The 13,128-nt window shown below is 42.0% G+C and overlaps 2 protein-coding genes across 4 annotated transcripts; one reads left to right on the forward strand and one right to left on the reverse strand.

Annotated features, from left to right (window-relative positions):
• Window positions 1-107: 107 nt before the first annotated feature.
• Window positions 108-8,335, reverse strand: LOC124297478 (dual oxidase maturation factor 1). Of its 3 annotated transcripts, none has more exons than XM_046748565.1 (9): window positions 7,771-8,335; window positions 5,528-5,873; window positions 4,363-4,535; window positions 2,972-3,029; window positions 2,659-2,793; window positions 2,342-2,549; window positions 1,849-2,060; window positions 540-735; window positions 108-419 (listed from the first exon to the last, which is right to left on the reverse strand). In XM_046748565.1, the coding sequence occupies exons 3-9, from the start codon at window positions 4,525-4,527 to the stop codon at window positions 248-250; spliced, it is 1,146 nt and encodes a 381-aa protein (XP_046604521.1). In that variant the 5' UTR covers window positions 4,528-4,535; window positions 5,528-5,873; window positions 7,771-8,335; the 3' UTR covers window positions 108-247. The 3 variants fall into 3 exon arrangements, with proteins under 3 accessions (XP_046604521.1, XP_046604520.1, XP_046604522.1); XM_046748564.1 differs by lacking the exon at window positions 7,771-8,335 and adding an exon at window positions 7,596-7,729; XM_046748566.1 differs by lacking the exons at window positions 5,528-5,873; window positions 7,771-8,335 and adding an exon at window positions 4,869-4,983.
• Window positions 5,391-12,905, forward strand: LOC124299170 (uncharacterized). Its single transcript, XM_046752169.1, has 4 exons — window positions 5,391-5,433; window positions 5,745-5,915; window positions 7,432-7,625; window positions 12,771-12,905. Exons 1-4 carry the CDS (start codon window positions 5,391-5,393, stop codon window positions 12,867-12,869), a joined length of 507 nt encoding a protein of 168 aa, XP_046608125.1. The 3' UTR covers window positions 12,870-12,905.
• The last annotated feature ends 223 nt before the right edge of the window (window positions 12,906-13,128 follow it).

Below are 13,128 nucleotides of genomic sequence, written 5' to 3' on the forward strand. Positions count from 1 at the left end.
CGTATAAAACTTTGCATCGACAATGAGAGAAACTTTTCTCTAAATTTCATTTCCAGCTATATTATAACTTTGAAATATCCAGATGATATTTAAAGTAAGGATATTGATTGGCGTTTCATTGATCTTCCGTATACAACGGTTACGTTATATTTATCCATGTACATTATACATTTACACAACCGACTTGCATAAATAATTCATAATTAGCATTAGTAAATATTGGATAGATCGCTACGATTAACTTCTGTTAGTTAATCGTTCGTCGTGGCGACGGTGGAAATGGATAAGACCAGTTCTGATTCTTGTTCGGATCTTCTTCGGTCGGTTGAGCGAATTCCAGCTGTTCGGTGCCGACGTATCCCTGATTTATCACGCCCTTTGTGTCATCCCTGCCGTTACCTAGCTTGTGGGAAAGCTGTCTGAAAGGTAAAATTCGCACAAGAATTGAAGGTCGATAAAAATCAGTGTTTAATTAGCTGTATGTTTTTACAAATTGCAGTTAAATCTTTGCAGTTTACAGATAATTGCTTTCATCTTACCTCATTATACGTTCGCCAAAAGCGTCTTCAATTTTTGGCAACTTTCGCCTGGTGTTCCTGGTGTCGAAACTTTCCTCAATAATTACGTGACGATCGTACGGTGTGTCGTAATCCACCTCTAGGATCGTTGAAAATTGATGGGGAAATATCAGATCGATAGCCGCGATCACGAGACCGGCGAATAGGCATCCGACTCCTGTTCCAAAAACGGATAGACGATCTTTTTTTAATTTTTATTTTGTTGAATCTTATTTTTATCACGTCGTCGAAGCTGTGGATTGTATAAATACTGAAAATATTTTTGAACGTTATCGATTGACGATTAAATGGTCGAATTACAAATAAGTTGTCGATGATTTTCATATTTATGTATGGAGGTTCGTTCCCTTTTTCGCGTAGGTATAATACTATAAGTAAAAAAATACGGTCAGTTATTTTTGCATTCCCTCACCCACGATTTTACCTCCCCTTCCCTCCCTTTCATTTTCTCTTCCATTTAGTCGCGTCTGTGCGTCTTGTTCTATCCCCGTAATGGGCTCATCGCCAAGAACGTTACATGCCTATAGGCATGCATATATATACATATACATAAGAGTAGCGTCTGAACGATACCGAACAATTTTTTCCATTTTCTTTCTCTCGCCCACAAGACAGGAAGGGGAAAAATATTCCGCACAAAATGTGTCGCGAGTGATCGACACTTTTGGAATGGAACGCGGGAAACTGTCTTCAGATTATAGATACGTCGTAATCATTCACCGAGTTGCTGTACGCGGCCGACATATATATAATTTTTTTTTCTTCATCTTGAAATTCTTATTTCTGCAATAAGAATGTCGAAATGAACTCGCGTAGGAGTTTGACAAATTGACGCGAGTCTGGTGCATCGGATCGTAAATTCTAAAATATCCGAAAAGCAAAATAATCGAGAACGTCTAATGACTTCACAGAATATCCACAAATAACGTACCGATCAAAATCACGCGTCGTTACGTAAATATGTATAGTGAATAATGTAAATGAATTTGAAATACAGCCGCGTAAACTTGTGCGAGGATATAAATCAGCGCGGGGTTTTTCCCGCATATCGATTCGATCAAAAGCGCGAGAAAAACAGTTTCCACGAAATCGAGTAGAGATATGAATCTTCGAAATAAGGAAAAGTCTGTTCCGTCGGTAACTGCTCGAGTTTCCACGAAATCCAGAGGAAATATGAATTTTCAAAATAAAGGAAAGTCTGCTCCGTCGGTAACTGCTGAAAAAAAAAAACACACACACACACAGAATATCGATTACAGACAAAACCCACCGGCGACTAGAACGAGCCAGTAATTCCATCCCAAATTGAAAATTAGAATAGATCCATCGACGTGCGCGACGAGAGGTTCGCACGGCAGGAGAGACCAGTAGGTGAGATTGGTCAACAGCATGCAAATTCCAGTGCAGACCATGCTGTAGGCTCCGTATCTAGGCACAACCATCAGGAGGAGGTTCATCATGGCCCAAGAAGCGAAGGAGGTCCTATAATAATGGGGGTGGGGGGTAATCGTTTGTTAAAACAATTGAGGTTAGATACCACAGTCTTACATATAGGTAGGTCTGGAAAATCTGGTGGTGGGAGAAATTTGAGGTTCTGTAACTCAGCCCTACTAGATAGTAGCGACGCAGTGTCGAAACCGTAAACTACAAATTGATTCAATATCTCAGTCACTCCTAGCCTATCCCGTCCAATGGAGTTTCCAGACCTGTATGTAAGACCGTGTTAGATACACTGTTCGAAATTCAAACGTCAGGCTAGTTACCACAGCATTATCGACGAGTAATACCCGGCCTCCCTGTATCGGCTGCCCCAGGAAAAACCCTCCTGATGAAGACTGAAGTACTCGGCTACCGAAAGAATCGGGAAGGGGGCGCCTCTGTGCAGGGCTTCCTTGAAGCTCTTCGACATCTCAGTTGGACTTCGCCACCAAAATCGTTCGTTGAATTCGACGTCGTTGTGACCCTCGCCGCCTAATGATTTGGCGTAAAATCAGTTACGAATGTCGGATGGTATTCCAGTTTTTTTTTTTTGTTTCCTCTATTCACCTGTCCTTCGTTCCCTTCCTGCGTACATACATACCTGTGTAGGTGATGTTGATGTGCATCAGGCCGATGTACCCACCGACCTCAGCGGTCATTTTTTCCCTTGAAAAAGCACTGTAGGAACTGACGACCGTTGTGGAAGCTGTGTGCCATGTCGATCCGTATTGAGCAACTGCGACGCGGTCGTTACAGGTTCGCAATAGAAATAATGTAATTTAAAATAAATTGGCGTAATGACATTGCGCGGTTGCACAATGATGATGGAATTACCGCCGCATTATATTACGCTGCTTTGCGGCCTTAAGGCACGCTAAACTGCAGCCAATGACTTTTCAAACTGTTATACGAACCTTGAATCGTTGTTCCAACAAAAAGGCTGAGGGTTACGGTTAGGAATGTCGTTAGCCTCTGCGGAACAAATATTTGCACTTCAAACGATCGTGTTTATCTGTCCAGGTATATTGTACATTTGTATATTATACACACTGTGAATTCGTCACATTTAACCCTTTCATTCAAACATTATTGTGCAGAATCAACTTTTAGAACAGAATAGTACGCTATGGATTTTGAGGTCGTTGGTTACCAATCTGTGATCAGATTTAAAAAATTCAAGATGGTGGATCTAATATAGAGGACGACAATTTCAAATTTGATCGAATACGGTGAAAAAACGCTATACAGGAGTTTTTGGAGTCGGTGATTGGATTCGGCATACGGAATTTTCGAAATCTGATTTGAGATTCGTAATCGACGAACCCGAAAACACCTGGGCACAGTTTTTCCTTCAGATTCGATCGAATTTGAAATTTTCGTCTGCCATATTGGATCCACCGTCTTGAATTTTAAAAATTCGCTTTCAGATTCGTAGTGAACGACCGCAAAATCTTATGATTTTGGTATAAATGGCAAGAAACCACAAAGAAATATGTTTTCAAAGTTCTCTACATATACAAAAAGTGGATATAATAGGTGGTAAGAACACTTACCAGTATGACCAAAAGGGTTAATGTATGTCAATTAAGTGCGTGTGATTGTTACTTTAAAATGGAAAGACTCTTCCGCCTAGAATCGAAGCAAGCTTCTCCATCCAGTTGCAAAATACGATACGTACATACATAACTTAACGTCGATCAATCGTATTCAGGAAATCTTACACAGTGTAGCAAAAAACGAGAGGAGGAACAAAAAAATCCCGTTCAACGAATACACATTAATTATATTTACCCAACGTCATCGCGCCGCCGCGTCTCTTGCGAAATATTATACGATGTATGTATAATTTAGACGCGTACACATTTCTGGATGTAAAAAGCTGCGAGGATAAAATCAGATCCAACTAAACAGGCTTCGCAACGCTTGAACGATTTTATTAATACACCCAGGCTGACTGATCGCGCTGTATCAGGAACCTTCAAAGTTTTCCGGTTCACATCACAAGTTGTATTGGTCAAATTATAAGAGGCGGATGCTTTACGCGTGCGATTTCACAACGATCACTTAATTTACAAAACGACGAAGTCGAACGAGAACCGCATCCGCAATTTGATTCCGTATTTCATTACTTTTCAAAGTTAATTCGACGAGACGCTGCAACATGACAATGCTCACGTACTTATAATGCAGGTGTCACTCGTCACGACGTGCTGCTTGCAACATATTGTGTGTTAGAATAGCAACTACATTGCGCATCTGCGATATAAATACCAATTAAGTAACAAAATCACCATCATCATCTCACCTCCTTTCGTATTCCTGGAAATATGATAACGAACGCCGTGAATATCGTGCAAAATATAACGAATATCGTTATCAGGTGAACGTCCCCACTGACTGGCGTCCGGTTACTGTAACTGTACAGCGTCGGTCCACCGTCGCTACGAAATGCGTCGAACCAGCCCCTCATTTCGCATTCTGAAAGAAAACGAACGAAAGAAGAATTAAATTTAAAAAAATCCCAACGTCATCCCCTTCACTTTATCGTTGCATAAGAATTGTTCCAGACGAGAGAAATGAAAAGAGTTCCGCCGAAGCATCAACGCCGAACTCTAATCGTTATGAATGTTGGAAAGAATAATATTCCGTTCAACAGTTTGATTCGACATGAATTAACGTTCTCCGTTTCGAATTGAATTAAAATCAAACGACGCAATTGGGCCAAAAATTTTTCGAGAAAGGAGCATTATACGTAGATATAATATCGTTCGGAGTCGTGGACGGTGTTGGATAATGAGAACATGAGTGTACCTGTATAGGTATACAGACTGCAGTGAGTCAGGTCTTGGTAGGATATTGGCCTCGAGAGGAATGCGCGAAGAGCGTTTCAACAGCCTATAACAATATTGTGCCGTCTGCCGGCACAGCGTACAATGCGTTGAATTTTTTTTTCTTTTTTCTTTTTTTTTTTTATTGAAAACTAGAAAGAAGAGAACAAACTGTTGTGGGATACCATGAATATACTTGTGATATTCGCGACGCGGATATGTCTGGAATAAAAAAATAAAAAGGATAATATTTATTGTACGTGAAAATAATCGGCAGTCACGTCACCCCGGACTTTACACATGCGAACAATTCATGTATATGTAAAACCGGTTGTGTCACAGGTGAACTTGACGTTATGAAAATGCCGTAACAATAATTCGTTCGAAATCGGAACGATCCCAATTCGCGCAACATCTTAGAAACTTTATACAGTGTAGAGGATTGACACTTGAGTCGAACTACAAACTGCAGAAGAGTGTGACGGGTATTTTAGTTTCGGAAAAAATGATTGCTCCGCATCCGGTTCGCGACCTAAAAGCAGCACAAAGTGCGTGCGTGATCGTTGAACGAAACCGCCAGAGGATAATAATTCGGAATGATTTTTTATTTTTTGTTTGGTTGTTTTTCTTTATTTTCCTTACCACAATAAGATTTCGCAGCTGCAGCAGTGCCGGAGGAACTAAACCATAAAGAATAATATCCGCTCTGCTCTACTTCCACCGGTTAATTCTACTACGTTCCAAATTTCCAATCGGTACAATTTCAGCGAGGATGGATCTGACGCACTTATCCAGTCTCCTCGTTAAATGTTATATACTAGATAACGAGCGCATGTGTTCGTTGTTGTCGTAATCCAAGAGAACAGAGTACTCGACGAGGTCCTGGAGCCGAATTATTGTTCTTCAGTATCCGGAGAGGCTTTAACGTTTCACGAAGAAGCGAATCCTCCATCTGGTGCTGACCATTTCCTCCACGCACCTTTCGCACCTGAGGTGTACACTACGTGTCTTGTATCACAGCCATCATCAGGTAAGGACAAAAGTGGCACAAAGACTGCCGTTAAGTGGGTTAACAGGTTTCGAATTGAAAGTGGCCTCCGTCGGTTGCTGCTGCTGCTACTGCAGGTTGTGGAGAACGGAGAAGGGAGTCTCGAAGTGGGAGACCGCTTGGAACTTTAAATGTCGACGACTGTACCTACGTCGGTAACGATGAGAACGTCGTTCACGTGCCGTAATTAATCGCCAGCTAGGTTTGATTGTGGAATAATTTTGTCAGCGTCCGCTGCCTCCTGCCAAATAATCTCCAAGTCTTTCCTTTTGCTTTAACGGGTAGGCTGGATGTTTGGAATTTATTGGATTTACTTTTATGCATTCGACGAGCAATACCTACTTCGGACTGTCGCAATAATTAAAAGGCCAAGTGATTGCAGCATGGATCAAACACACGGCACGCGATATCGGTTCTTAATTGATAATATGAGTACATTTGTTTTTATTTTATTTTTTTTCTTCCATGCTCACATTATTTCCGACACGCTCGATGCACGTCGTTAATTATGAACATAATTGTAACGCGTCTAAGGTCGAATATTCGGTGTCAATTAATTTTCATGTTTTTTTAGTTTTCTCGTCAAAAAAACAGAAAAAAAAACAACACGTCGTTTATTTTTATACCCACTTACGATGGGGTAACGATGGTGTTTCAGCAAAACAGTCACGTATACTGATTACAGAATGAAAAGTGTTCAACGAGGTGTTTTTGTTTTTTCTTTTACGTAGTCACGAAGACGTGTGCGATACCGTCTTTTCTCCGATAACGATTTACCAAATAAAATGAACGAACGAATCCGTCCGTCTCTCATCGTGGAAATCACTGTAGGTGACAATTTGTAATTAAAGGTGACTCAGACAGAGATTGAACTCTACAATACCGTTATGTGTCATGTATGTAGCTAATGTATTCAATTATTCCGGTATACTAAATGTCAATTGAAAAAAGCAACCGTGAATCGATTGACTCGAAGACACAGCGAAATAAATTTGAGAAAAAAAATTAGGTACAATACATCAACCACATAGCTTAGATTTCGTTTACATTTTGAGAATCTTTAGAAACAGTTATAACAGTGTAAGCGTAAGTTTTTCTTTTTTTTTCTTTTTTTACTCTTGTAATTCTCCCTTCACGGTCTGCACATCTTCCTCTTTCTGCACCGGAAGTCAATAATTCAGCAAATGTACAGCGCTGCTGCGATATAAAAAAAAAACAATACGAGTTCGACGACTGCTGAATCGGTGTATGGTACAAAAGCTAAAAGAAAAAAATGGAATGAAAAGGGGGTTTTGGATCGGAGAGAGAGAAGAAAAAAAACGATACCGCGCGCGCATGTGTTCGATTTGGCAAATCGATGGTGGGAAATTAAGGTGTACGCCGACAAGATGTACATACATGCAGAGAACAGACGGCTAAGGTTTGAGGTAACAGCAATAACTCAGCTATTTCGGTAGCGATCTAAATCCGGCAGCGTGATGCCATACTTCGGGAGCAGCAGCAGCAGCAGCAGCATTAGAAGTAGAAGAAGCAGAAGAAGAAGGAGAAGAAGAAGAAGCAAAGGCAGCATCGTCTCAGAGTCTGAGGCTTGGCGCGCAGTCGCCCAAACACATCGGCCCCAAAACCACCACCACCACCACCACCACCACCACCACCACCTACCTTAACACCACTGCCTACCAACCCTCGAAGGTAACAACCATACTCTCGAAATTTATCCTAACTAACAAATTCAAGCATCACCAGCATCACCATCAGCAGCAACAACAGTGGCAGTGGAATTGTAGGGATTTGCTTTTGTCGTTGGTCCCTTCTTCGGTCACTGATCAGTACCAACCGTCAACTATAGTCGACTACGAGTGTGTTATATAGATTGTGACGTGATCCGGGGTTGCGGATGATGCGAAAATTTTCCGGGAGGTCGTCGAGTCTCGGTTCGCCGCTGGTCGTAGTCGTCGTCGTCGTCGTTACTCGGTGAATCGGCGACCGCGACCACATTTGGAGTCAGGGCAGTCGGCACAACGGCCAATTCGACACGCGCGATCCTCTTCCGCGGATTACCTACACTCGACGCCCAGTGCCTACCGGGCTCTCTTACTCGGTTATTACACATACCCAAGAGTGCCGGTTGGTTCGAGCGAGACCGGAATTACATACGGAATTCATAATATCTCGTATAATATTCACCGCGATTCTTCGTACTCGACGGTCTGATTGCTCTCCTTACGGGGTCATGAGACCGCCAAGTTTCACGGCTTTATAGCCGCTGTTGCTGTTGCTACCGCTGCTGCAGGTGATAACCAGAAGAATTACTACCTGACACTAGTCAGTCCACTTATCGACGATTCCTCGAAGACCTGCCACTGCTGCTGCTTGCTGCATATCGTAGCGCGTCGCGCTCATCCATTTACGTAAGTCATTTTTGATCCGCTTCTCTCCGAACGGTCTTCTTTCGCGCTTTCGTCACCTCCGGCTCTCTTCTCCCTCGTCTTTGTCTCCTTCGTCTCCTTCTTCTTCTTCTTCTTTTTCGACTGCAGTCATTGCAGCTCGTGCAGTCGACCGATAACCACCGCTCCCGGTTATCTTCGACCGATGTAGGGAACATGGGGATTCCGTATGGATAGGGTTCAGTTCGAATTCGGGCTTCCCGGAGTCCCCGCGTTCCTTAGTCTCAGACGTGCGACTGACCGATCTATTTACGGTAAACCCTGAGCCGTCTGCATCACCGTTTTCAATACCCGCCTTTTATCGGTCCAACATGCAGTGGCTTCATGTTCTACAAGAGATAGCCGTTTTTACGTTCGAAAATGGGAAAACAACGCGTGAAGTTCGATTAGATCTAACTGAGAAGCACGTGCAGTAAATGATCGACATCTCGGAAAAGTGTTCGTACATACATACATGAATACAATATATATACATGTAGGTATATATATGTTCTTGTGACTAAATGAGGACACCATATTCAAATTGCAAGTGCACGTTTTTGATCGAATAACATGCGGAACCAAATTTGGATCTCGGAAGCTCTTCTATCGGGTGCCAAGTGTGTTTGAAGTTGGGATTCGGTGAAGTTGATCAGCGCAACGCGTTGTGCTGGAAATCTGGACGGAGGAAACGAACGTTTGATATTATCGAACCTGAACCCTCGGCGACCTTGTTTGAAAAGTTTCATTTCCGCGTGACGAATCGGTCAAGTATCACAGGTATAGGTCCTTCCTATACTCACTCGTCGCGGTTGTGTGACGCCCGCATTCATAGACTTGTTATACCATTGTGCTGCACGATATACAACCACGTCACCGCAGGGATGCGACGACGACGACCTGCAGCCAAGCTCTCTAAAAGCGTGCGTCAACCTCCTAAATTTATCGTGTTAAACGTCGATAAGTCTCGAGTCCAAGTCTCGTAAGAATAAAAAAATTCGGTGTGGATTTCTAGAGAATATTTCACTATCTGACAAGTTCAAGTTCTGAATTGACCAAAAAAATTGTTCTATGGTAGTTCGCATCAGCCGCCATTGGTCAATTTTAACAGCGTAAATTTTTTACATCGATCATGAAAGGAAAGTATAAACAAGGCTTGCTTGAGTTGGTAGACTGAAACCATTCAAGGAGCGATTGAACGACACTGGAATTTTTATATCGCGGGTAAAAAATTGGCGGGTAGTGTGCAAAGTAGCCTGACTGTGCAGCTTTGGTGGTTGGTGGCTGCAGATGAAGGCGGCGGCGGATCTTTCGGTCTAAATTTGCTCCTCGGGTTGATTCTATAAGAAGACCGTTGGGGTTATCGCTTTGCTGTAAACGGGGGTTTTCCACTTTGCTGTACCAACTTGTTTCGGTGTAGGTATCTTTATCTTCTGAATGCGGTATATCATTCCTACACCGAAAGTCGCGCGGCTCGCAAATATCGTCCCTCCAACTTCACCGACTCGGCTATGTACGCACAAAGAGAATCGCATATCCGCCTTGTGGGAGACTCTTTTTGAATAAAAAAGCTACGTGGGTAAGGTAACGCGACGTACAATTTCATCCCGCAGCATACAGCTTGCGGTCCTTACCGTGGTACGCTGTCAGTGTTCCGGATTCGACCCTGACGGTTATCCGGTTAGCAAATGTTCACCAGCGTCTGAACGACCATGAGCAGAAAAATAGGTTGAAGTGAGTAACGTTAACGTCACGAAACATCAGTATCATATTCATTATTTTACAATTTTACTATGACTTTCAAGGAGTGGACTTTTAAAAAATATCGGTATCGTTTACCAAATTTCAGACAATTCCGATGACGCGAAGCAGAGATTTTTCTCGAACATTGGTCGTTACTAACTTTGATGACGTAGCAGCAGTTAGACACGAATGATCACGATTTCTATGTCCAAATTCTAAAGGGAAAGAGGTTCAACCTGTAGGTTCGCGAGTTCGATTATTCGGTTTGAAATATTATATCCTTTGGAAAAAACGTAATGTGTATGTGAAAGAAAAATATTGTGAGGGGATACCGGCTGGAGGTGAAAGAGGGGGAGGCTAGCCGGTCGTTTATACTTTGTATACTGTGGATATATAGTTGTGTTACAGTGTTATATTGTGTGTGATATTATTTATAGACTTCGCGGCCTCGTGGGTAGTGGCCGCGGTAGTACCGGGTGCAGTGATCAAGGCGTATTATACTTGCTTACATACGCACAAACCGCTACTACAGTCCAGCCGAAACAGATCTGAATAAAAAAATTTTCGTAATATGGGTGCATTTTGATGCCGAAAGGGGTTTTCGACCCCAAGAAACACAATTATGAAGTCATTTTTGAGCCGCATTGCCGGCGTTTCGAGCAAACAGGAAAATTTTACGTTTTTTGCGTTTTCCGCAAAAACTGCTATCGACAGATGATAAACGACTTGACCATCGTGTATTGCGGAAAATTCTACATCGAATTATATCCGCACATGCCGGAAACGGAGTCGGATTAACAAATTGAGAAAAATGTCATCATTTTACCAAAATTCCCTAGATTCCGTCAATAAGTAGAATTTATTCATCCTTAATTTGTTAAACCAACTCCGTTTCCGGCATAGGAGGACGTAGTTCGATGTAAAATATTCCGCTCTACACGATGGCCGAAAAGCAGTTTTTGAGGAAAACGCAAAAATCGTCAAAATTTCCTGTTTTCTCGAAACGCCGGTTATCCAGCTCAAAAATAACTTCAAATTTGAATTCCTCAGGGTAGAAAATCCCTATACACAAATTTTTCCAGCCATATCCCGAATAGTTTTAATTCGGGCCTATTTTGGCTCAACTATACGCTTCCAGCCCTTTCTCGCTTTGTACTCAAAGCCACGTATTATAGATACCTACACTCGTCTGCAAAAGCTTTATTGCGACGTCTCTCTCCCTCACTGCCGATACAGATCCAATGTGCAAACCAAGTTTGTATTCGCCGCGTCTCGTGCCAAACACGCCTCGTACTATCATGCCTACAGAAGGTGTCTTCTCGTCTATTTTTCCGATTTCACTGTAGTTGTGTGTTTTTATACGTATTCATCTTTCTCCGTTTTGATGGAACCTAAAGTCAGATGACTGAGAGTGCCTTGAATTAGGATCACGAAACTATGTGAATGGGACAAAGTGTTTTTCCTTCGACTTGTATGGTCTAGGCGTAAGATACTCCTAACGCGAATCGTCGTAAATATGCCGCGGAGGAAAATAATAGCAACCCACTCAATACCAAAAAAAAAAAATAACAGGGTTGAAAGAGAAATCTTTGCATACGTGGTATATGCATATAAGTATTGGAGACACGGAATTAGCAAGAATTTGCGGTTTACGTTAAACAGGTCAAAAGAGCTATTTTCGCGTGTAAAATAGCAAGCTGCCAGAGCTGCGTGTATGTGTGCGTACATAAAGCAAATGCGAAACTGAAGTGTTTGAAATCCTACGCATTGATTTTTTAAAAACGTGTCTCCCGTTGTGCGCAGAAAATTTGAACTAAATGACGGTACTACGCGTCCATCCAACATTAGAAATGGAAGAAGAAAAAAACATCATCACCGTCGCCATGGGTTAAAATCGCGAAAACCGTTCATACCCATTGTTTGGCGAGAAGAAATAAGATAGAAACGAACCGACAGCAATGATGATTTTACTTGCTATAGTACCAATATCACGTTTTTTTTTCTTTTTCTTAGAGACAAAATTATAGCGATGGATAGACTAGACCTTATTATATACCTATATATGATGTTCTATTTATCCGGCAATGAATCTTGAGTGATTCTTAAAACTTGTACGTCGTCGTCTCAGACATCCAGGTGGTCACGTAATTTTTTCCTTTTCTTCTTCTTATTTCTTATTTTTTTTCGTTCTCCGTTTTGTTTTTATCTCGTCAAGAGCGTCAAGCAAGCATTCCTCGCGATATAAGCGGTGATAGATAAACTAACTTATGCACTGCGTTAAGCAAGTTATAATACGAAATGCATTATGTTGCACGCGTAGAAGGAACATATGCATTCCACATATTCAGACTGCACTCTAGATTCATTCGCTGTCCGTTGTTCAAAGTGGAGTGAACTTTCTTTTTGCTTCTATTCGAATTATTATCATTAGTAACAAAATTTTTGTTCTTTCTTTTTAGGCGTCCCCATTAGCGAGGTAAGATGTCGGAAACTGAAGGTACGACAAATCACTAAGCACAAATAATATATATATATATTAAAAATAATTCAATATATGTAATACGTAACGGAATGAGAAAAATAATATGCATGAAGTAGCGAATAAAGAATCGTCTGGAAATCGGATCACTGTCTGAAACGTTATATACGATTACAATCGATATTCCAGGCACACCGTCGGTGCAGGACGACAACGAGGAAGCTTCGATCGATTCAACCGATGTCGCCAAGTCGGAAAGCGATAATGATGCCGAAACAGAAGACGTGAAGATTCCTCCGGAAGAAACGAAGCCCACTGAAACAGGTTAGTACGCCCCTTAACTTTTGAGCTGGTTAATTTTCCTCCATTTCCCAGACTCGGAGTTTCGAATAATTGATCCTCACATTCGTCGCAACCTGTTTCAGAATCGAAATCGACGCCGGTTAACTGCATCAGCAGCGAAGAAGCACCCCCGACGGCAACAGCAGACAAGAAGCCGACGAGTGATTCAGAATCAGTCGAAGCGAAGAAGCCGACATCGCCGCCG

The sequence above is a fragment of the Neodiprion virginianus genome, chromosome 2 (genome assembly GCF_021901495.1).
Source record: "Neodiprion virginianus isolate iyNeoVirg1 chromosome 2, iyNeoVirg1.1, whole genome shotgun sequence".
NCBI classification, from domain to species: Eukaryota; Metazoa; Arthropoda; class Insecta; order Hymenoptera; family Diprionidae; genus Neodiprion; species Neodiprion virginianus.

Excerpts from the sequence above, each read along its gene's own strand:
- LOC124299170 (XM_046752169.1), top strand. The coding sequence starts at position 5,391 with ATGATTGCTCCGCATCCGGTTCGCGACCTAAAAGCAGCACAAA. Across the intron at positions 5,916-7,431 it reads TGTATCACAGCCATCATCAG|CAGCAGCAGCAGCAGCATTA; the intron begins GTAAGGACAAAA and ends CTTCGGGAGCAG. Across the intron at positions 7,626-12,770 it reads CTGCCTACCAACCCTCGAAG|GCACACCGTCGGTGCAGGAC; the intron begins GTAACAACCATA and ends TCGATATTCCAG.
- LOC124297478 (XM_046748565.1), bottom strand. The coding sequence starts at position 4,527 with ATGAGGGGCTGGTTCGACGCATTTCGTAGCGACGGTGGACCGACGCTG. Across the intron at positions 3,030-4,362 it reads TTCCAGGAATACGAAAGGAG|AGGCTAACGACATTCCTAAC; the intron begins GTGAGATGATGA and ends TTTGTTCCGCAG. Across the intron at positions 420-539 it reads TTTGGCGAACGTATAATGAG|ACAGCTTTCCCACAAGCTAG; the intron begins GTAAGATGAAAG and ends TTTACCTTTCAG.